This window comes from Lampris incognitus, chromosome 18 (assembly GCF_029633865.1).
Source record: "Lampris incognitus isolate fLamInc1 chromosome 18, fLamInc1.hap2, whole genome shotgun sequence".
Lineage (NCBI taxonomy): Eukaryota > Metazoa > Chordata > Actinopteri > Lampriformes > Lampridae > Lampris > Lampris incognitus.
In genome coordinates, this window is record NC_079228.1 from 18,403,446 (window position 1) to 18,426,075 (window position 22,630).

General features: G+C 41.1%; 1 protein-coding gene across 1 annotated transcript in view; it reads right to left on the reverse strand.

The window, feature by feature from the left end:
- The window catches only part of adgrb2 (adhesion G protein-coupled receptor B2), a 208,165-nt gene that overhangs the window by 106,664 nt on the left and 78,871 nt on the right, over positions 1–22,630 (reverse strand). The window contains exons 4-8 of the mRNA XM_056297981.1: positions 22,412–22,573; positions 6,340–6,504; positions 5,685–5,849; positions 4,020–4,121; positions 1,066–1,172 (exon numbers count right to left, since the gene is read on the reverse strand). Coding sequence (XP_056153956.1) covers positions 1,066–1,172; positions 4,020–4,121; positions 5,685–5,849; positions 6,340–6,504; positions 22,412–22,573 — 701 coding nt within the window. The remainder of the gene's footprint in view (positions 1–1,065; positions 1,173–4,019; positions 4,122–5,684; positions 5,850–6,339; positions 6,505–22,411; positions 22,574–22,630) is intronic.

Sequence of the window (22,630 nt, forward strand, 5' to 3'; positions counted from 1 at the left end):
AGTCGATGGCCTAATACTGTAAGCTATGGTTTAAGTTAAGGTTCGTTCAAATGTTGCCCAGAGGCACAAAGGCATGTAGCTTCCTACATGCCTTCCTAATGAGGAGTAGAAACAGGAAGCATGAAAGCAGCCATCACATTTTTATTTCCTTTTTAAGAGATCAGTTTTTAACTGTTGAAAAAAGAGAGTATCAAATGTTCATCATTTCAGATGAAAAACAGTGATAAACAGAGAAGAAAACAGAGAGGCAACACACAGACAGAGAGAGAGAGAGAGGGAGGAAAGAATTTTTTAAATTTTAAAACAAGTCTTTATTTAACAAAAAATGACCAAAAAACAGACTTGAGAGAGAGAAAGAGAGAGAGAGAGAGCGAGAGAGAGGGAGAGAGAGAGAGAGAGAGAGAGAGAGAGAGATAGCGAGAGAGAGAGAGAAAGGAATGAGAGAGGGGTGAACACAAGATGACAGCAATCACAGAAAATTAATCATTGACTCCCGGTGCTAATGAAAGGTTGACACCGAAGCTAAAGGTACACTCAGCTCCATCACACACAACCCCCCCATCCTCTCCCATAATATCCATGGAAATGGGAAAAGGTCAAAGTTCGCAGAGCAGGAAAACAGGCTGGCTGATGAACACATTCATTAGACATGTTCATTAATCAATAAGTGGGGGTTGCAAAGCTCGGGAAAAAGCTAATTAGAGCACAGCGGCGCCTGGAGCAGAGGCTCTCCTTAATTTCGAGCAAACTTTGGTTGGAAAAAAGTTGAGGAGAGGTACATGTGTGTAGAGGGAAAGGTGTGGGCCGGGAATGACATTTCTTCTCGAGGCACCTAGTCTTTCTCAGAACTGCTAATGAGAGGGAAAAGTCTGATGAAGCCTGCTGAGGTGCAGCAGAGTAAGGATGAAACTAACCAAAATGATGAAATAATGTGGAAAATAACATTCCTTTTTTTTCCAAAACAAAATTCGCCTTTACAAGACATGAAACACTGCCTTTAAAGGCGGTTTCTCAGCTCACATCAATGCTCTTTTTTTACTGGATAGGGAGGCTGAAGGGACTTACAGATAAATGTAAATCTCTATATTCAAGTGAGACGCATCTGGCGAAGCTCGGAGGACCCCAGAAAGCAACTCCATTATTGTCCAGCATGCAACGACGACTAGCAGATCCTAGAACAAGAGAAGAGAGAGAGAGAAAGAGAGAAAGTCCTAATGGTCAATCAGAAATGCCACACATGCAACGCAATCTGTTTTTGATTAAACACGGGTTCCTTTATCCAGATGAGGGTGTGGAAAAAGTTGACCAAATCTGTCCTCTTTATGACCTGTCTCACTGTTTTACCACAACTTTAAAGCCAATTTGTACTTGAATATTCTGTGCACATTAAATAATCACACAAAAACTTGGATTTATTGCAAAAGAATCAGCTTCAGGCTGTGCAATGATGAGATTAACCAAAGAAAGTTGAATCAGTTCATCTGGACGCAATGCTTACTGACAGATACGTTTCGTCACTCATCTAAGTGACCTCTTCAGTCTAAAGTGACTGCAGGTATCCCCACCCTTATAAACTATAGAGTTGCATAACGACCGAAACCAACGCTCGGTTTCATATGCAAATATGGGTGTGACCATTAACTAGAGTTTCAGTGGCCATGTGTACCGTTTGTTCACAGAGAATTTGGGAATGGTTGCAATCACAGCATTGTAAGATGGTGACAGATCTTCTGTGAATAGTACACATGGCTGCTGAAATTCTAGTTAATGGTCACACCCATATTTGCATATGAAACCGAGCGTTGGTTTTGGTCGTTATGCAACTCTATAGTTTATAAGGGTGGGGATACTTGCAATCAGTTTAGACTGAAGAGGTCACTTAGATGAGTGATGAAACGTATCCGTCAATAAACGTTGTATCCAGATGAACTGATTCACCTTTCTTTGATTTTTTTCTTTTTGGATTTCCCCCCCTTTTTCCTCCCCAATTGTATCCGGTTAATCACCCCACTCTTCAGAGCTGTCCCAGTCACTGCTTCACCCCCTCTACTGATCTGGGGCGGGCTGTAGACTGCCACATGCCTCCTCCGGTACACGTGGAGTCGCCAGCTGCTTCTTTTCACCTGACAGTGAGGAGTTTCACCAGGGGGATGTAGCACATGGGAGGACCACGCTATTCCCCCCAGTTCACCCTCCCCCCCCCGAACAGGCACCCCGACCGAACAGAGGAGGTAATATTGCAGTGACCAGGACACATACTCACATCCGGCTTCCCACCCCCAGACACGGCGAATTGAGTCTGTAGGGATGCCCAACCAAGCCGGAGGTAACACAGGGATTCGAACCGGCGATCCCCGTGTTGGTAGGCAACGGAATAGACCGCCATGCCATCCAAATGCCCTTTCTTTGATTTTCTTACCTGGATAATTGAGCATGCATAAAGACAATAAGATAAACCTGAGTTAGACATATAGATAATAATGAATGTTTGGTTGCATTTGTAGAGTATTTCTTCAAAGGGCAAGTGTTAAATCATTTTTAATAGGCAAAAACACCCATGTTTTTTTCACATAACTGGCCATCTTATACCACATCTACAGAGATAAATAAACCCATGTGTTTACACAGAAAATACCCAGACACTGCATTTAAAGCTCAAATCTTGTGGTTTTTCTCCATTAATAATTCATTTTCTCCATTTCAAACATGGCAACGATGTGGTGATTCTGTTGGAAAGGCAATCAATATTTCACTAGAGTAGTGTTCGGTGTTAGAGGCACTGAGAATTAGACCTGTTGCAAGTCATTTTCTTGGACTAAAAACAAGGTGTAGCAGCCACTGCTATTCATGTATAGTCAGCTCAGCAGTAAACAGTTTCTACCCTTGTAAAAATGTGATTCGTGGACCAAAGCTTACATGCAAGACGTCATTAAATTATATTACAACACAGTTCTACAGTAATACTGGTTGTCTGTCCAACAGAGGCATCGCCAAATCTGCACTGTGGTTCGATCATTAGCCGGAGTTGTTTCCAATAGGAAGGTGTTTGCCACTGCACCAGCGTTTGTGCGAGCCGGTCAGAATATTTCACCACCATAAAGACTGGAGAATGTCTCCAACCATGGTGAAGATGCCAGTTAGTGTTATGAAAACTGACTCCACGGTCCAGTTGGATAAATAATGATTTATTAAGGGAGAAAAGTCATGAATTTCAGCTTGAATGTCGTTAAATTCGAATACCTTACTGGGTCTGCCTTCCCCTTCTACTAACACATGTTGTTGGAAATTCTTTTATGTTAATTAAGCTAATGTAGATGTGAATTGAGCGCAAATGTGGGTGTCGGTATAGTTTAAGTTATGGTGTCCCTGGCAGACCAGCTGACACCTGCTCGCACATTGTGATTTGTGGGTTCTTGCTAAAGGGCCTGTTGAAGCCAGACTTTTTACTACATGCTTTGCAGAAATACTGCCGCACTTTGGCTCCATGTCAACAAAAAAGAAAATTTTTGCTCACTTTCCAGCTGTTGGGTGTTAAAAATAGGGTTCCTGGTTACTAGTTGGTTTAGACTTATGGGATTTTAGTGGCACGTTGTATATAAGCCTTCTATTAAGCTTCACCGAGGCAACCCTTGTCTGCAGCTCTAAATGGGGTAAATGGCGGATTAATGCATGAAATGAGAATACTATAAAGACATACACTGTACTGAAAAGAAGAACACATTTTTATGTATTGCTACTTTTGTTCAGCCTCAAACATTGCTTATAAAATCTGGAGGCAATCTTAGATTAATTCATTTATTCAAGCTAAATAAACAAGTCATGCAATGAAGCTGCATTTGAAACAATGAAATGATTCCACGTCAGGCAGAGTATTCAGTGTTGTTTCGGGAATAAACCATCAAACTTCCACCGCTTCAGGTTAAGCTGGTAAATGAAAAGTTGTGATGGCATGTCTTCGATGAATTAATTCAATCAATTAAGAACCAGTTTGTCAGCATAACAAAGTTCTCGGGACTAACCAGTGGCATTAGTCGGACACTTGTTGTAGACAGTTTCCCCGGCTGAAGCTCTCTTCCATGACATAGATAAGAGGTACTCGTCTTTACAGATCTCATGAGGAGCTGGAAGAAAGATGAGATGCATAGAGAAAAAAAAGTTTAATGAGATGCGTAGTATAGCACCCAACTGTGGACCAGGAAAAAAACCTTGGCTGGTGCACAAACAAAAGGCCTATATGCAGGGATTCATTCAGTCACACGCTAAACCACAAATAAGTGCGCTGATATGCACATGTATGTGAACCTGGACACACATGGATGTTCAACTTCACAGCAAAAAACAAATGCATTCACATAGCTGAAACCCTACTCACCACACACACATGTGCACACACACACACAACAGTACATACAGACACAGACAGAGGAAGATGCGCAAAAACAAAATTCAAATCATTGTTCATCTGCAGAGGCTACAAATCTTGTCCCCCTTTTGTCGCTGCAGTGCTTTCTGTCAGTGTCACTGCCTCAAATCAGTATCTCATCTACTCTTCATCTTTCCCCCTCTCTTTATTCATCTGTTTTTTCTTCCTTTAGCTCCTTCATAACCCTGATGAAAAACAGGGGAGCTCTCTGACGATATTCCAAGGGGGGCAGACAAGCGTTGGTGGAGGCATCACAGAGAGATGAAGAAACACAGCATTGCATGAGAAGAGAGAAAGTGAGAGAGGGTGAGAGAGAAAGAGAGTGAGAGAGAGAGAAAGAGAGTGAGACAGTGAGAGAGAATGAGAGATAGAGATAGAGAGTGACAGAGAGAGAGAGTGACAGAGCGAGATAAAGAGACAGATAGAGAAAGTGAGAGGGAAAGAGAGTGAGAGAAATAGAGAGACAGTGAGAGTGAGAGAGAAAGAGAGTGAAAGGCTAAGTGAGAGAGTGCAACAGAGAGATCTTTTTCATCGAAATATGATGCTGCCCAGTAAAGTCAGTGGAGGGATCCTTGTGTTCTCAGGGATGTGAGGATGTGGTAAAGGTTTTTCAGGCTCCACAAAAGTTGACACATGCACAAACACATGTGGTACAAAGGCACTTGAACATACAGATACACACATGCACAAATGCAGGCAAATGCATATATACACACACACAATACTACAGTCTGAGGGACTGCTGTTAAACCGCACAGTTTGCTACAGTGGTTGATGTGCTGACAAACTGCACCAAGGATAATTCTAAACAACCCCTCCTTGACATAGAGGAGAGTAAATGCATATAAACAGAGAAAACAGAGAAGAGCATGGGAGGGGGGAAAGAAAGGGTGAGAAAGAAAGAGAGAGGAAGAAATATTACCAGGACAAAAAAATAGTTGTTTTAAGGAGAGGATGTGAAGGAATCAAGCCATGAATTGAGATGGAGACAACCCTTTATTCCTCTTACACCTGTAAGAGGAATAAAGACAAGGCACTAGTGAGGCAGATTTCACATCATGAGACATAGACAGACAGGCAGGCAGGCAGGCAGGCAAGACAGACAGACAGACAGATGAGAGGACTGCAGTTCTAGAATGGAGATAGACGCCTTTGGCTGTGATGAGAACGATAAGACGTTTCATTACACAGAGATGGCACAAAAATACATGCATGCATGAGAATACACACACACACATGCACATACACTCTTGACACTGACCAGGGCACTTCTTCTCGTTGCAGGAGCGGATCTCCTCTCCGGAGCCATCACAGGGGTATCCCTGTACGCCCGTGCCCTCACACATCCTGAAACGGCGCTGCCAGCCAGAGTCACACGTCTTGCTGCAAAGACTCCAGTGATTCCAGCTGCCCCAGTTACCTCCACCTAAATCGGAAGCACAGTGCCGTGGGAGAAAGGGAAAAGAGGAACAAGGAAAGACACGGGAGAAAGGGAGCCATGTTGAGTGAAAACAGGAGACATTTAGTTGTTGATGAACAGTAAATTTAGGTGATAACTCTAGGGCAGAGTTTTGTTTTTAAATTCAAAACCCAAATTAAGTCAGTGGGAGCTTTCTCTGGGACCCGGGCTCATTAAATAAACTGGTGCTTCGGTCCTGTGGGGCCCCAAACAAAACCAGCTCTCAACCTAGTTTGGGTCCCAACATGCGCTTCACTGGCGAATACGAAGGTGAATATCAAATTGGAGAGCATGCCGATCAGCTTATGTTACCTTGGAAAAAATTGCTCCTCTTCATGTTCAGGTGATGGTTTTTGCATGTTGCATCTGTTTATCTTTAATCTGCATGCATGTGTGTCTATGTGTGCCCGCACAGCTGTGTTGTGCTTCACACTGTGCACCAGTTTGTCTGTCTTACCACCACAGGAGGGATTGGTGCAGTCCCTGCTCTCCTGATGGGGGCCTTTACACTCTGCCCAGCCATGCACTGATGCACTGCACCTCCTCTGCCTCTGCTGGGTCCCCGTGTTGCAAGTCACACTGCACCGAGACCATGGCGCCCAGTCCAACCACTGGCCCTCCACTGGGCACAAAGAGGAAAGATGGAAACAGGAGAGCGAGCGAGCGAGAGAGAGAGAGAGATGAAAGTAAAGTTGAGATGAGAGGGGAGATAAAGTTGGAAGAGAGAAACATTTGAGAGACATGAGGAAAGGGAGGTAAATTGTCACCACAATTTGAAGCGAAGGGGAGGCGACGTAAAAGGGTGAAATATCAAAGACGGAAGGGTGAGAGAGAAAAGAGAAGGGACAGAGAACGGGAAGTCAGCTACATGTTAAAGAGAATGTGCAACACATTACAGAGGAGAACTACTTGCAACTGCCACTTGGCTTGCCATCAAATACTGATTCGAAGTATGGACATGTGGCCATTTAAATATTTCAGCCCGTCATGTGGTGGCTGCTTAATATTCTTCGCATTCATTATTGTATGGCAATTCAGAGTTCAGACAGTGCACACACAACAACACTCCCTGCATTTTCTTTCATTTTTTTTTCTTCTTCTTTTTTAATTCAGAGCTATCAGTAGGACAAATTTGTGCAGTTCTTACAAGAAAAAAGCTAAATTGAAAAAAAGGGGGGAAGAGTTATTTTTTTTAATCCAATCTGAGTACTGCCGGTCAAACAGCCTATGAATACTGAGCAGCTTAGCCAAAGCCCGACTCCATCACCTCTGGTGTAATGAAAGCCCCAGCTGTCACCTTAGATATCCGCGAGAACAATCATACTGCTGCTGGTAATTACTGGGTTGTCAAATGGAATATCTAAAATACATAACGATGATAATAATAATGATAATAACGAAAATCACTCATGACTTGAAAGAGCGAGATAATAGCCAATATTAATCAATAGTCAACATTAATCATTGGAGCTAATAGCGAATAATAAACAAACACTTTGCATTGCCGTCAAGTCAGGTTCAAGCCTACTGAGGATGAGCATAATTCTGCACGGTGATCTTTGTCTTTCGCTGATGCACCGTGCCATATGACTACACCAAAGAGAATAAGACAGGAAGAGAGTCAACAGGAGGTTTGTGCCTTGGGAACATCTATAACTGTGTTTGTAATTTGAAAGTGCACCGCTGCGTGTGGACGTCTCTGACAAGCAACTCTCATTGAATATGTATTTCTCCATTCTGGTAGCTGTATATTTATGTTAAGCGCCCCCCCCCTTCTAAATAACAAATTTGACAGAAGAACCAGTGTTACAGAAAGAAACATTACGAGTCCACCTATAGGAAAACTCAGTGAATAAATATTCATGAAAATATCCCTTAAAAAAACTCAATATATTAAAGTCCAAACACCGAGCCGATGTAACTCGTGTTCCAAGCTAACAAAGACTCCACCGGTTTTCAAAAAAAAAGAAAAATGTTGAAAATGCTGTCTGAAGAACTTGGCCTCTTGCCATCAGCACATATTGGCTCAGTAGAATATTTGTTTAGGGGAATGCGGAGTGGGGAAAAGTCTTTTCACATCGTCATTAAAGACCCGATCAGTATTTACAGTAACATGGCCCCCTGTTGTTTCACAGTCATTCTACCACAGGCTTTGTTTACATGGCCATTTGTATTCATTACAAATTTTGTTACTCCCAAGTATTTTGTCCAGTATTTTCTATTTCCTGACGCCATAGAAAGGTACATTTTGGTTTTGGTATGTATGGAGACAGTGCTGACTCTAGCTGACAAAAGTGTAGATGTGTCTGAATTATTTGGGATAAAAATAATTTTGCTTAGAATCTTTATTACAGTTAACTGCTGCGAATGATCCACAAATGAAGACAACAGACGAATAAAAGTGGTTGCACTAGTATTTCAACATAAATATGTTGAAATATGAGAAATCGGTTATGATGACACCTTCCCCTCCATCAACAACTGAGCACAGCACAAGCACCGGGGCTCTGAAATAATTATGAATGTTCATCAAAACTCTTCCTAGGATATAGACATATTGACGACTAACAGACACACACACACACACACACACACACACACACACACAAAGTAGTTAGCACAACGACGGAGAACAGGGAGTCTTTGGCAGGGTTTAGAAAAGTCTGATGCACTAACTTTATTATGATTCCTCACCTGCAGAGGAAGACGACCGTTACATCCCTGTGTCAACTAGCCAGCTTTCCGCCCATTCACACTGGGCTTAGTCGTTCCTGACCTCGGTGCTGAAAGACTTAACATGAGCAAACGAATGGCCGACATTCCCTCTTGTTTTCCAATCAACTCACTGCAACTTTATGTTATACCTCATGATGCTGTCCTCACAGTGCGTCGCTATCTTGCGGAGCTAGGCAGCTAGCGAGCAACTAAGCAGTCCCCAATTAAGACCAAGGCGTGGCTTTTCTTGAGTTTACTGAAGCAATGATTTTGTTGTAAAACTGAAAATACAAACAGAAAAAATACACAAATCATTATACATGACTTAAAACATAACAGGATTCCATCAAACCGAGGATTTACGTCATAACCAGTTTATGCTAACAGTCTAAACAGCGCATGCTAACGTTAGTGTAGTTTATTAGCAAAGACCACGGATTAACGTCTTCTCCAGCGTTTTATCTGGTTCTTGTTTAGTGCTAGGTATAACTCACAATTACCGTGTAACAACTTGTAAACATGTTACTCAGACGAATAGTTTCCAAGGCTCTGCGTGTAAGGAAACACTTTTTCCCCTTTTTAACCACGAAACAGTCGCGTTCGCCGATCCGCTACGAACCGAAACGCAACTGAACGCTTCTCACTGTGTGCAGCAGCGCCACAAGTCGTCCGCAGGGGGCAGTATAATAACAGCAATCTCAACACAAAATTACCATTTAACAGAAAAGGCCTACCACTCATAATTCGCAAACCTTTCTGTGTATGTTTGATGTGTTTGACAAGGCTGGCTACACAAGACCGCACTAACTGGACAACATTTCAGGTTGATCTGACCAACAGCAACAATAAAAGAGAGACCTTTGTGGCGTGCACAATGCTCGACTCTTGAGTTTTAAGCAGGAGGTGTCCGAAAAAAGTACCACGGGAAGAACTGGGTTTTGGTGGCCAACTGTCCAAAAGCAACGTCGCTTTTTGTTCTTTCAAGGTCAGCATATTTACCGAGCGCTGCATCGGTGGCACACTACTAGGGAACATGAGCTAATTTTGGATAATTTTGGATTTTTGCTACGAGACAGGTTTGTCTAAGCCCACTGAAGATGTATTGCTGCAACAATCGCTTTAATGTTCTGGGTTTGCCGCAATCACTGTGAATGCAGCGAACTCAAATGTATGGTGTCTCTATGTAGTGATGCTACAGCAGTGTATCAGTCACATGGACCGTTGCAGCAAGAGCTGTTTGCTCACCTCTTATCGCCAATCCTGTTTCTTTACGTTGCTCAGATAGCATCGTCAGCATGTCACATCTTTTATAAAGTGTTAAATCAAAATTAAACAACAGTCATTTGCGATCAAGCAATCTGGTTGAGAGCCGTGTGTTTTGTTTTGTTTTTTTTTTTACAATAGAATCACAGAGAGAGCTGCATAATTTCACCTGCATTACTCCGCTTCTGACAGACGATTTCAACGACAGCCGATTTCAATGGCTGTCATCATATGTCCATGCAAACAAAGTATATGTTTCAAAATATCCATTAAACATCCAGACTCGCCTTCGGCTCGTGGCTGCAGCCAAATCACAGCCCCTCAGTGTGTGAACACAGTAGCCGTCAGTAATTATTTGCCCAGAGGTAGTCGGATAATCGTCTAGAACAAGTTTAAACCCACAGATGGTGATATAGCTACATTGCCGTCTTCAGTTGATGTCTTGGGTTCATGGATGCACAGATGAAAAAGAAAGCAATTTCTGCAGCATTGTAGCTCATAAGACTTATAATTATATTTTACACTGATGTGAAGACCTTGTGGGAGAGAAAGCTTATGAGTGCCAAATTAGCTTTGCTTGCAAAGCCACATCACATGTGTAGTGTCATGTCTTATCTCTTATGACATTATGGAATCCATATGCCATCAATGTGATATATATATATATATATATATATATACACTACCGTTCAAAAGTTTGGGATCACCCAAACAATTTCGTGTTTTCCATGAAAAGTCACACTTATTTCACCACCATATGTTGTGAAATGAATAGAAAATAGAGTCAAGACATTGACAAGGTTAGAAATAATGATTTGTATTTGAAATAAGATTTTTTTTACATCAAACTTTGCTTTCGTCAAAGAATCCTCCATTTGCAGCAATTACAGCATTGCAGACCTTTGGCATTCTAGCTGTTAATTTGTTGAGGTAATCTGGAGAAATTGCACCCCACGCTTCCAGAAGCAGCTCCCACAAGTTGGATTGGTTGGATGGGCACTTCTTGCGTACCATACGGTCAAGCTGCTCCCACAACAGCTCAATGGGGTTCAGATCTGGTGACTGCGCTGGCCACTCCATTACCGATAGAATACCAGCTGCCTGCTTCTGCTCTAAATAGTTCTTGCACAATTTGGAGGTGTGTTTAGGGTCATTGTCCTGTTGTAGGATGAAATTGGCTCCAATCAAGCGCTGTCCACTGGGTATGGCATGGCGTTGCAAAATGGAGTGATAGCCTTCCTTATTCAGAATCCCTTTTTCCCTGTACAACACTCCCACCTTACCAGCACCAAAGCAACCCCAGACCATCACATTACCTCCACCATGCTTAACAGATGGCGTCAGGCATTCTTCCAGCATCTTTTCATTTGTTCTGCGTCTCACAAACGTTCTTCTTTGTGATCCAAACACCTCAAACTTGGATTCATCCGTCCACAACACTTTTTTCCAGTCTTCCTCTGTCCAATGTCTGTGTTCTTTTGCCCATCTTAATCTTTTTCTTTTATTGGTCAGTCTCAGATATGGCTTTTTCTTTGCCACTCTGCCCTGAAGCCCAGAATCCCGCAGCCGCCTCTTCACTGTAGATGTTGACACTGGTGTTTTGCGGGTACTATTTAATGAAGATGCCAGTTGGGGACCTGTGAGGCGTCTGTTTCTCAAACTAGAGACTCTAATGTACTTATCTTCTTGCTCAGTTGTGCAACGCGGCCTCCCACTTCTTTTTCTACTCTGGTTAGAGCCTGTTTGTGCTGTCCTCTGAAGGGAGTAGTACACACCGGTGTAGGAAATCTTCAATTTCTTAGCAATTTCTCGCATGGAATAGCCTTCATATCTAAGAACAAGAATAGACTGTCGAGTTTCAGATGAAAGTTCTCTTTTTCTGGCCATTTTGAGCGTTTAATTGACCCCACAAATGTGATGCTCCAGAAACTCAATCTGCTCAAAGGAAGGTCAGTTTTGTAGCTTCTGTAACGAGCTTAACTGTTTTCAGATGTGTGAACATGATTGCACAAGGGTTTTCTAATCATCAATTAGCCTTCTGAGCCAATGAGCAAACACATTGTACCATTAGAACACTGGAGTGATAGTTGCTTGAAATGGGCCTCTATACACCTATGTAGATATTGCACCAAAAACCAGACATTTGCAGCTAGAATAGTCATTTACCACATTAGCAATGTATAGAGTGTATTTCTTTAAAGTTAAGACTAGTTTAAAGTTATCTTCATTGAACAGTACAGTGCTTTTCCTTCAAAAATATGGACATTTCAATGTGATCCCAAACTTTTGAATGGTAGTGTATATATATATATATATATATATATATATATATATATATATATATATATATATATATATATATCAACACAGATACAGGAAAAAATATTTTAATATATTGTAGTACAGGCCTGTTTTGTGCGTCTCGCACTCATCAGCTGCTAATGTGTTTCAACAAAGAATCACATAGTTTGCATTGCCCAGTGTCACACCCCTAATTTCACCTGGACAGTGACCAATCAGATGGGGAAACATTCAAACTATAGCAACCAATGGGGTAGGTATTTATGATGCACAGCAACCAATCATACATATATACATATACATATACATATACATATATATACATACACATATATATATATATATATATATATATATATATATATATATATATATATATATATATATATATATATATACACTACCGTTCAAAAGTTTGGGATCACCCAAACAATTTTGTGTTTTCCATGAAAAGTCACACTTATTCACCACCATATGTTGTGAAATGAATAGAAAATAGAGTCAAGACATTGACAAGGTTATAAATAATGATTTGTATTTGAAATAAGATTTTTTTTACATCAAACTTTGCTTTCGTCAAAGAATCCTCCATTTGCAGCAATTACAGCATTGCAGACCTTTGGCATTCTAGCTGTTAATTTGTTGAGGTAATCTGGAGAAATTGCACCCCACGCTTCCAGAAGCAGCTCCCACAAGTTGGATTGGTTGGATGGGCACTTCTTTGAGCAGATTGAGTTTCTGGAGCATCACATTTGTGGGGTCAATTAAACGCTCAAAATGGCCAGAAAAAGAGAACTTTCATCTGAAACTCGACAGTCTATTCTTGTTCTTAGAAATGAAGGCTATTCCATGCGAGAAATTGCTAAGAAATTGAAGATTTCCTACACCGGTGTGTACTACTCCCTTCAGAGGACAGCACAAACAGGCTCTAACCAGAGTAGAAAAAGAAGTGGGAGGCCGCGTTGCACAACTGAGCAAGAAGATAAGTACATTAGAGTCTCTAGTTTGAGAAACAGACGCCTCACAGGTCCCCAACTGGCATCTTCATTAAATAGTACCTGTTAGAGCCTGTTTGTGCTGTCCTCTGAAGGGAGTAGTACACACCGGTGTAGGAAATCTTCAATTTCTTAGCAATTTCTCGCATGGAATAGCCTTCATTTCTAAGAACAAGAATAGACTGTCGAGTTTCAGATGAAAGTTCTCTTTTTCTGGCCATTTTGAGCGTTTAATTGACCCCACAAATGTGATGCTCCAGAAACTCAATCTGCTCAAAGAAGTGCCCATCCAACCAATCCAACTTGTGGGAGCTGCTTCTGGAAGCGTGGGGTGCAATTTCTCCAGATTACCTCAACAAATTAACAGCTAGAATGCCAAAGGTCTGCAATGCTGTAATTGCTGCAAATGGAGGATTCTTTGACGAAAGCAAAGTTTGATGTAAAAAAAATCTTATTTCAAATACAAATCATTATTTCTAAACTTGTCAATGTCTTGACTCTATTTTCTATTCATTTCACAACATATGGTGGTGAAATAAGTGTGACTTTTCATGGAAAACACGAAATTGTTTGGGTGATCCCAAACTTTTGAACGGTAGTGTATATATATATATATATATATATATATATATATATATATATATATATATATATATATATATATATATAAAATCTACCACACCAGGCAAGACCCAAGATGCAGGCTGTGCAAAGATGCCCCTGAACAGTCCAGCACTTAGTAGCAGGGTGTAAATTAGTATACACTGAAAGGTATAACCAAGTGGCTGGGATAGTATACAGGAACATCTGTACTGAATACAGACAGGAAGTCCCCAAGTCCAAATGGGGGACACCGCTAAAGGTGGTTGAGAATGGCAGAGCTAAGATCCTGTGGGACTTCAAGTTCCAGACTGACAAGTGGGTGCTGGTTCACCAACCAGACATTGTGATGGTCGACAAGGAATAGAAGATAGTAGTAGTGATTGATGTAGCAATCCCAAGCGACGGCAACATCAGGAAGAAAGAGCATGAGAAGCTAGAGAAATATCAAGGACTGAGGGAAGAACTAGATCAGATGTGGAAGGTCAAATCCACAGTAGTCCCAAGTGGTAATAGGAGCACTAGGGGCTGTGACCCCCAAACAGGGGGAGTGGCTCCAGCAGATACCAGGAACAACATCTGAGGTCTCTGTCCAGTAGAGTGTGGTCCTATGAACAGCTAAGATACTGCACAGAACTGTCAAACTCTCCAGGACCCAAACTTGAGGAAGACACACACCACCCGAAAAAGGGTTGAGAGGGAGATTTTATAATCCAGTGAGTCAAGTAAATGCTTTATGAGACAGTACAAGCCTGTTTCATGCCATAAGCAATCATCAGCTTATGGCATGAAACAGGCTTGTGCTGTCTCATAAAGAATTTACTTGATTCAATGGATTATTTTGCTCCTTATTTGTTGAGCACTTTCCCTACAGTTGAGTGTTTCTTAAACAAAGTTTTATATATATATCATTAGCAGCTGATGAGTGCGCGATGCACAAAACAGGCTTGTACTACTATGTATTGAAAATGTTTTCCTGCATCTGTATTGATATATATATACACCACCGTTCAAAAGTTTGGGATCACCCAAACAATTTTGTGTTTTCCATGAAAAGTCACACTTATTCACCACCATATGTTGTGAAATGAATAGAAAATAGAGTCAAGACATTGACAAGGTTAGAAATAATGATTTGTATTTGAAATAAGGTTTTTTTTTACATCAAACTTTGCTTTCGTCAAAGAATCCTCCATTTGCAGCAATAACAGCATTGCAGACCTTTGGCATTCTAGCTGTTAATTTGTTGAGGTAATCTGGAGAAATTGCACCCCACGCTTCCAGAAGCAGCTCCCACAAGTTGGATTGGTTGGATGGGCACTTCTTTGAGCAGATTGAGTTTCTGGAGCATCACATTTGTGGGGTCAATTAAACGCTCAAAATGGCCAGAAAAAGAGAACTTTCATCTGAAACTCGACAGTCTATTCTTGTTCTTAGAAATGAAGGCTATTCCATGCGAGAAATTGCTAAGAAATTGAAGATTTCCTACACCGGTGTGTACTACTCCCTTCAGAGGACAGCAAAAACAGGCTCTAACAGGTACTATTTAATGAAGATGCCAGTTGGGGACCTGTGAGGCGTCTGTTTCTCAAACTAGAGACTCTAATGTACTTATCTTCTTGCTCAGTTGTGCAACGCGGCCTCCCACTTCTTTTTCTACTCTGGTTAGAGCCTGTTTGTGCTGTCTTCTGAAGGGAGTAGTATACACCGGTGTAGGAAATCTTCAATTTCTTAGCAATTTCTCGCATGGAATAGCCTTCATTTCTAAGAACAAGAATAGACTGTCGAGTTTCAGATGAAAGTTCTCTTTTTCTGGCCATTTTGAGCGTTTAATTGACCCCACAAATGTGATGCTCCAGAAACTCAATCTGCTCAAAGAAGTGCCCATCCAACCAATCCAACTTGTGGGAGCTGCTTCTGGAAGCGTGGGGTGCAATTTCTCCAGATTACCTCAACAAATTAACAGCTAGAATGCCAAAGGTCTGCAATGCTGTAATTGCTGCAAATGGAGGATTCTTTGACGAAAGCAAAGTTTGATGTAAAAAAAATCTTATTTCAAATACAAATCATTATTTATAACCTTGTCAATGTCTTGACTCTATTTTCTATTCATTTCACAACATATGGTGGTGAATAAGTGTGACTTTTCATGGAAAACACGAAATTGTTTGGGTGATCCCAAACTTTTGAACGGTAGTGTATATATATGAATCTCAGCTTCATCATTCTGCTCTTTCACCAAATGAAACAAAACAATAAGCTCACATTTGGAAGATCTTCTGTGCTGTGTGTCAGGTTGTACTACAAGCAGCACAGTGTGTTTAGGAAACAACGTCTCCATAATGACTGGCATCATATCAGCATAGCTGCTACTATCAGCAAGCTGGGGTTAGTTGCAACTTCTGAGCACGCAGCAGAAACTCTCACAGCATATTCAGTGGAACCCCGCACTGACTATTTATTATCAGAATGTCTGGGAATTAATGTTGGGTGAACCCTAGTACCGACTTTTTCTAGAATGCCAGTTCCTTCTTTGTATGGTGTAGAACTGGCAAGCGCCTGGAGCGGAATGCTTCACTTTTCTGTTCTTGTGAGTGGTTGGTCAACATAAAAAAAAAGGACAAAAAAAATAAAAATCAGTTGTTATAGGCCTTTGCAAATTGGACCTTTTCTCAACTTTGGGGAGAGAAAGCAGCAGCTTTGTGCTGGTCTCATGGGTGCTTGTCATTGACTTTAAGTAGAAATAGATTTCTGACAGTTATGGCAACTGGCATGGGCGCAAATCCATGAATACTGGGATGGCATCCAGCGCTTTACCTGTGCCCCCGTCCATAGGGTTAGTGGCTGTGTCAGGAAGGGCAACCGATGTAAAATTTTACCAAATCATTATGCGGATTGACAAGACCATATGGGATCGGTCGAGGCCTGGGTTAACAACGACCGCCACTAGTGCTGTGCCCTCACAGGGTATTGATGGAAACTATAAAATCCGCTGTGGTGACCTCTGAGAAACAGGGAACAAGCCGGAGGAGGAGCAAGAAGAAGAAGATGAAGAAGAAGATGATGACGACAGTTGGAAAATAGGTGAATGGTGTTATACTATAAAATCCGCTGTGGTGACCCTTGAGAAACAGGGAACAAGCCGGAGGAGGAGGAGGAGGAAGAAGAAGAAGAAGAAGAAGAAGAAGACGATGACGACAGTTGGAAAATAGGTGAATAGTGTTATAGCCTAAGCATTTTTCTACATGAGAAATAAAGGAAAGTGAGAAAATAAAGTATATATATATATATATATATACTTCATTTTCTTTCATACACATGAAACAGGCTTGTACTGTCTCATAAAGAATTTACTTGACTCATTGGATTATATATATAGTAATAACACTCTGTTCCCTATATGTGGAGTTTACTGCCACCAAGCCTATGCTGCTGGTATTCATCATTTCAAAGGACCATTGCCTTTGAACTCCCCAAAGCAAACTGAGTCTGCTGTGATGGATTCAAATGTACACACACACACACACACACACACACACACACACACACACACACACACACACACATTTCCTTTAGAGCCGTATGAAGCCCCACTCCTCAATCCCACCACCCATCCTCTGCTTTTTCCCCATTGCTGCTACCAAAACAGCATGGAAACACATCCCGGAAGGCATACTCGAGAGACTGTCTCTCTCTCTACACTTCTTGAGCCCTAACTTTGCAGCAGGCTCTTTGTCTGGTGATGGCAGCAATCCCGTTATATATATTTTACCATATAAAACCTTGTTTTCTCGAGGGCATTAGGAGGACTTAGCACAGACAGTGCACGGACGGCAGTCGAACTCAGATCAGAAACATTACATATGCAAACTGTAGGATAACTTTAGCTCAAATCGTCAAGTCAGCAGATATAATAAATGAAACGCTTGTCTATTCATAACCAAAAGTTTATACAAACACACTGCAGGATGTATGGAAATGCACATGCACACACGCACGCACGCACACAGATAATGATAGCATATACATTAGAACATACATTAGTATATATGGTACATATTAACACACAAGAAAACACTGTCTAATTTAGACTATATTGATACTGATATGACTGCAGGGGTCTTACCAAAAGAGAAAAAACAGTTTTTCTTTAAACCATAAATTAATCTATTGGCCATAATTTATCTGTATAAGAGTTCATCTCAAATGAAGAACAAGGGTTAGCATAAAATTATGTTCAGATGAACACAGTTTTATTCTAACTGTTGCTATGCTATGCTAACTAAGGGCCACTGTTCGACCATGTCTATATTTCTCTATAAACAACTATCCAGTCAAATCACTTCTTGTAAGGGGCTCCAAGTGTGTGATATACAAGTGATGAAAAAAGAAACAGCTCTGCGATGTTTAGTTAAAACCTTGTTTATCTGTCTGTCTGTCTATCTATCTATCTATCTGTCTATCTATCTATCTATCTATCTATCTATCTATCTATCTATCTATCTATCTATCTATCTATCTATCTATCTATCTATCTATCTATCTATCTATCTATCTATCTATCTATCTATCTATCTATCTATCTATCTATCTATCTATCTATCTATCTATCTATCTATCTATCTATCTATCTATCTATCTATCTATCTATCTATCTATCTATCTATCTATCTATCTATCTATCTATCTATCTATCTATCTAAACTTAGCACAAAAAGTAAGGAAATGTGTGTTTGGTAGATTATTTCTTTGTTGTAACAATGCTTCTTGGCAGTAAATCTTATATCAGGCACCTGACTGTCAGCACCTGGGGTACCAGAAGCTCAAAACAAGAGTCAATAGCAACAGCAAAATAAGCTGTTTGGCATTGGCAGAGAAGATTTGGCAAATTTTTCATGGGCGCAACCCACATACTCAGCTCTGCTGCTCATCCCACAAATGCATGTTCCTTACAAATGTGGCACCATTTAAAAGGGAAATAAACAGGCTTTCCAACGGTATAAGATTTATTGCCAAGAAGCATTGTTACAACAAAGAAATAATCTACCGAACACAAATTTCCTTACTTTTTGTGCCAAGTATATATTTCTTCAAAGTGTAATGAAACCTAATTTTTGTGCTCAGCTAGCTAACACTTCCTATGATTTCCATGTTAAAAACCATTCGGCGTGTACTTATAATGTATTATAAGTGTGTTTTAATGACCATCTATGAGGCTTCATGGGGATTTTCAGTTCTTATAGGTCAGTCTGTAAGACTTGATACTTACATAAGGCTTATAACCAAGGCTGTTAGGTGCTACAACCCACTTGAAAATATATCTTATAAAACACTGAGATTCATGTTGTATTATGACTACATGATTTGGAGTGTATAATGAGACCTTATAGATCAATTTTTATGTCTTCGTCTCATGCTTTGAAGGAAAGGTAAATGCTCAATGTGATTTTATAAGCCACATTAGACTGCATCCTGCAGCTTTATAAAACACTACCCATCTGTGTTCAGGATAAGTCATAAGGGACATCTCATCTCATCAGATGGCAGGCAAATGCATTTCATTTGACAAACGTACATGTACTATTATTGCTGGTTATGTGCAAATTATAGAAACGCTAACCTTTGTATTAGGGAACAATAATTGACACAGTTCCACCAGAATCTGTGACAACATGATTTGAGTCTGCATCTGAGAAATACTGCACTGAAATACACTGCATTGTATTTTTCTGAACCATGTTACAGAATGGACTGTGTGTTAGTGTTTGTGTATGCCTCTGAACGTGTGTGTACATCCACATGATAAGAGAGACAGTGGATAAATCCATGAGCCAGTGTGCATTCATCACATCTATATGGACACTGTGTGATATATTATCTTTAATAACTGACAGGTTTTGCATTAAAACAGAAATAAATGTGTGCTTGAACTCATCCCACTTATATATTTTAGTTTCTGTCTTTTCACATTATTCCTGAGGCTCTGCAGTCTGTGCAGCATTTTGCTGTTCACCCACCTACTGCTGAAAATTAAGACAATGATTTGCCGGTAACCTGGTACCTTACTGGGTTATGCCTTCTAAATATTTCACATTAATGTACTTTTGATTTTAGCGTTAACTAATTTATACTTTTTATGAGCCTGGACCGTCTTTTTTTGTTGCAAAATTAGTGGTAATGTTACATTTTCCCTTTTGAAATTCTACTTTTAATTTTAAAATGATGATACTTTTTGGAAATCTTGTCCTATTGACAAAACCGTGGAGGTTGTTCACTACAATTCAAGGTTGTGTATATGCCTGCATGTCAGCAAACAGTGAGATGGATCACTGCCAAAACATCCAAAAACAGTGATTTATACCATCTTGTAAACCTTCCCTTTAACTCTTGCTGGTACCCTTCTGTCATAAATCACTCCTGACACTCTACTCCATTCACTCCACCCTGCCTGCACTCTCTTCTTCACCTCTCTTCTACACCCCCCCCCCCCCCGTTATTTGGACAGCTGACCCCAAGTATTTAAACTCATATGCCTTCGTCAACTCTACTCTTTGCATCCTCACCATTCCACTGTCCTCCCTCTTGTTCATGCATATGTATTCCGTCTTGCTCCTACTGACTTTCATTCCTCTTCTCTCCAGTGCATACCTCCACCTCTCCAGGCTCTCCTCATCCTGCACCCTACTCTCGCTACAGATCACAATGTCATCCGCAAACATCATAGTCCACAGAGACTCCTGCCTGATCTCGTCCATCAACCTGTCCATCGCCAGTGCAAACAAGAAAGGGCTCACAGCCGATCCTTGATGTAATCCCGCCTCCACCTTGAACCCATCTGTCATTCCAACCGCATACTCCACCATTGTCACACTTCCCTCATACATATCCTGCACCACTCCTACATACTTCTCTGCAACTCCTGACTTCCTCATACAATACAATAATGAAGTTATAATATTCCATACATATCCAATCTATCATAAGTCAGATTTTCAGGTAAATGTTAGCACTTTAAAACCTTCATCAATGTCTTTATATTTGGATATTTAGTATAAAACTCAAGAGTGATGCTTATAACGAAACAAAACTGACTAAGTCACTGAACAGTAGGGCTTTACAGTGTCATAACCCACCATAAATATACTTACGTACATCATATGTTTCATTCCAATTTCAATCCAATGCCAGGCTGATCAATATGTTTCAAGACAGTCTGAGCCCAACTGGAGATGGCCTCATCAGTTACTCAGTGCTGTTCTTGAGAAGAGAGACCTCAAAGTGCAAATAATCTCAGTGACTAAGTATCTAAAGGACTGCACTGTTGGACTGCCCTGCAATCCAAACCCTGCTAACCATGGTGGATGTATTGAAACCCAACCTAACCCTATGGCTTTGATGGATCTTGGCTGTCTGATATGAATCTCAGGGATGACTGAAGATCAATGTCAAATCTGGAGTGACAGCAATGAGTGTGAGCTGGCAAGCATGATGGAGGGTAAGCTGTTTTATGACAGAACTGAAAGCCTATGGAATGGAAGAGCTGTCTTGGAAGACACTCTGTAGGTGGTGAAGGTTGAGGGAAACTGCTTGGACATAGATCAGGGTTCGGGTTATGTGGGAGCCAGTGGGAGCTGAGCTCCCATGAAAGCAGTATAATCATCTGTGGCGGTCACTAATAGATTACCGACAACCATTTTTTTAACCACAAATAATGTCTTTTTCAATATAATGAGTATGATCTATAGCAACGAGATAAATAGGCTCAAAGAAAAATGTTTTCCAAAAGAGATTAAATGCACCACAATCTCTTGTGAATGACAGCAGGGCTGCACTTCACCACCCAGCCACCATGGGGGCGCAGTAGAATATTGTCGTATCGTAACTATGCCAGTTGAGAGCGTGTGAGCCGCTGACATTGGAACACATTTGGAAGAAGAAGAAGCCACTACATGTATCAGCCAACATTATCTTTATGATATTGAAAAGAAAGTAGCAGTATACCGTTTGTTGTGTTTCATCCTGGCGCTGGGCCTGGGATGGCATAGTTCCGGTTATTGAAACTTTGTTGCAATATCACAGACATCTCAGGCAGTTTCAGGTTGTTGCAGTCTACTTGATAAAATTGTTGCAAGTAGTGGGCTGCTGTGTGTGTGTGTGTGTGTATGTGTGTGTGTGTGTGTGTGTGTGTGTGTGTGTGTGTGTGCGTGCGTGCGTGCGTGCGTGCGTGCGTGCGTGCGTGTGTGTGTGACGTGATGGACCACGTAATGAGCAGTGAAGCCTTTCTCTATCTCTCTTTCTCTCTCTCGGAAAGCACACCCGTTAGGCTATCACATATTTATCTCCGCTGCTGATTTTTTATTTTTTTTATTTTAGAGACCCCCACAAAACTCAGATTATAACTCGAACCCTGACACAGATGATGACTGATAGTTGCAGAAGCAGAAATAAATTCATCACTTATGGTCAACACATGAATGCATATGCATGTAAATCGATGAGCAGTATAACTGTTGTGACAGTAACTCATAATTTGATGTGAGGAAAGAAAAGCATTAGGAGGTAGGAAAATAGACAGCGGGAGAAAGAGAAAGGGAGGCACAGAGACGAGGAGAGCGAGAAAGAAAAAACGATCATGTAAATGGGGATGGTACTAACCAGGACACACTGCTATGTTGCAGAGTTTGGTCTGAGTCTCGGGCCCGCCGCAACCCGGGGCCCCACCTCCGTTCACACACTTCCTGGTTCGAGTCCTGGAGCCCCGCCCACAGGTCACAGAACACAGACTCCATGAGGACCACTCCTCCCACAGCCCATGCACTGCAAACACCCATACACGACACACGCACACATGCACGCACGCACGCACGCACACAC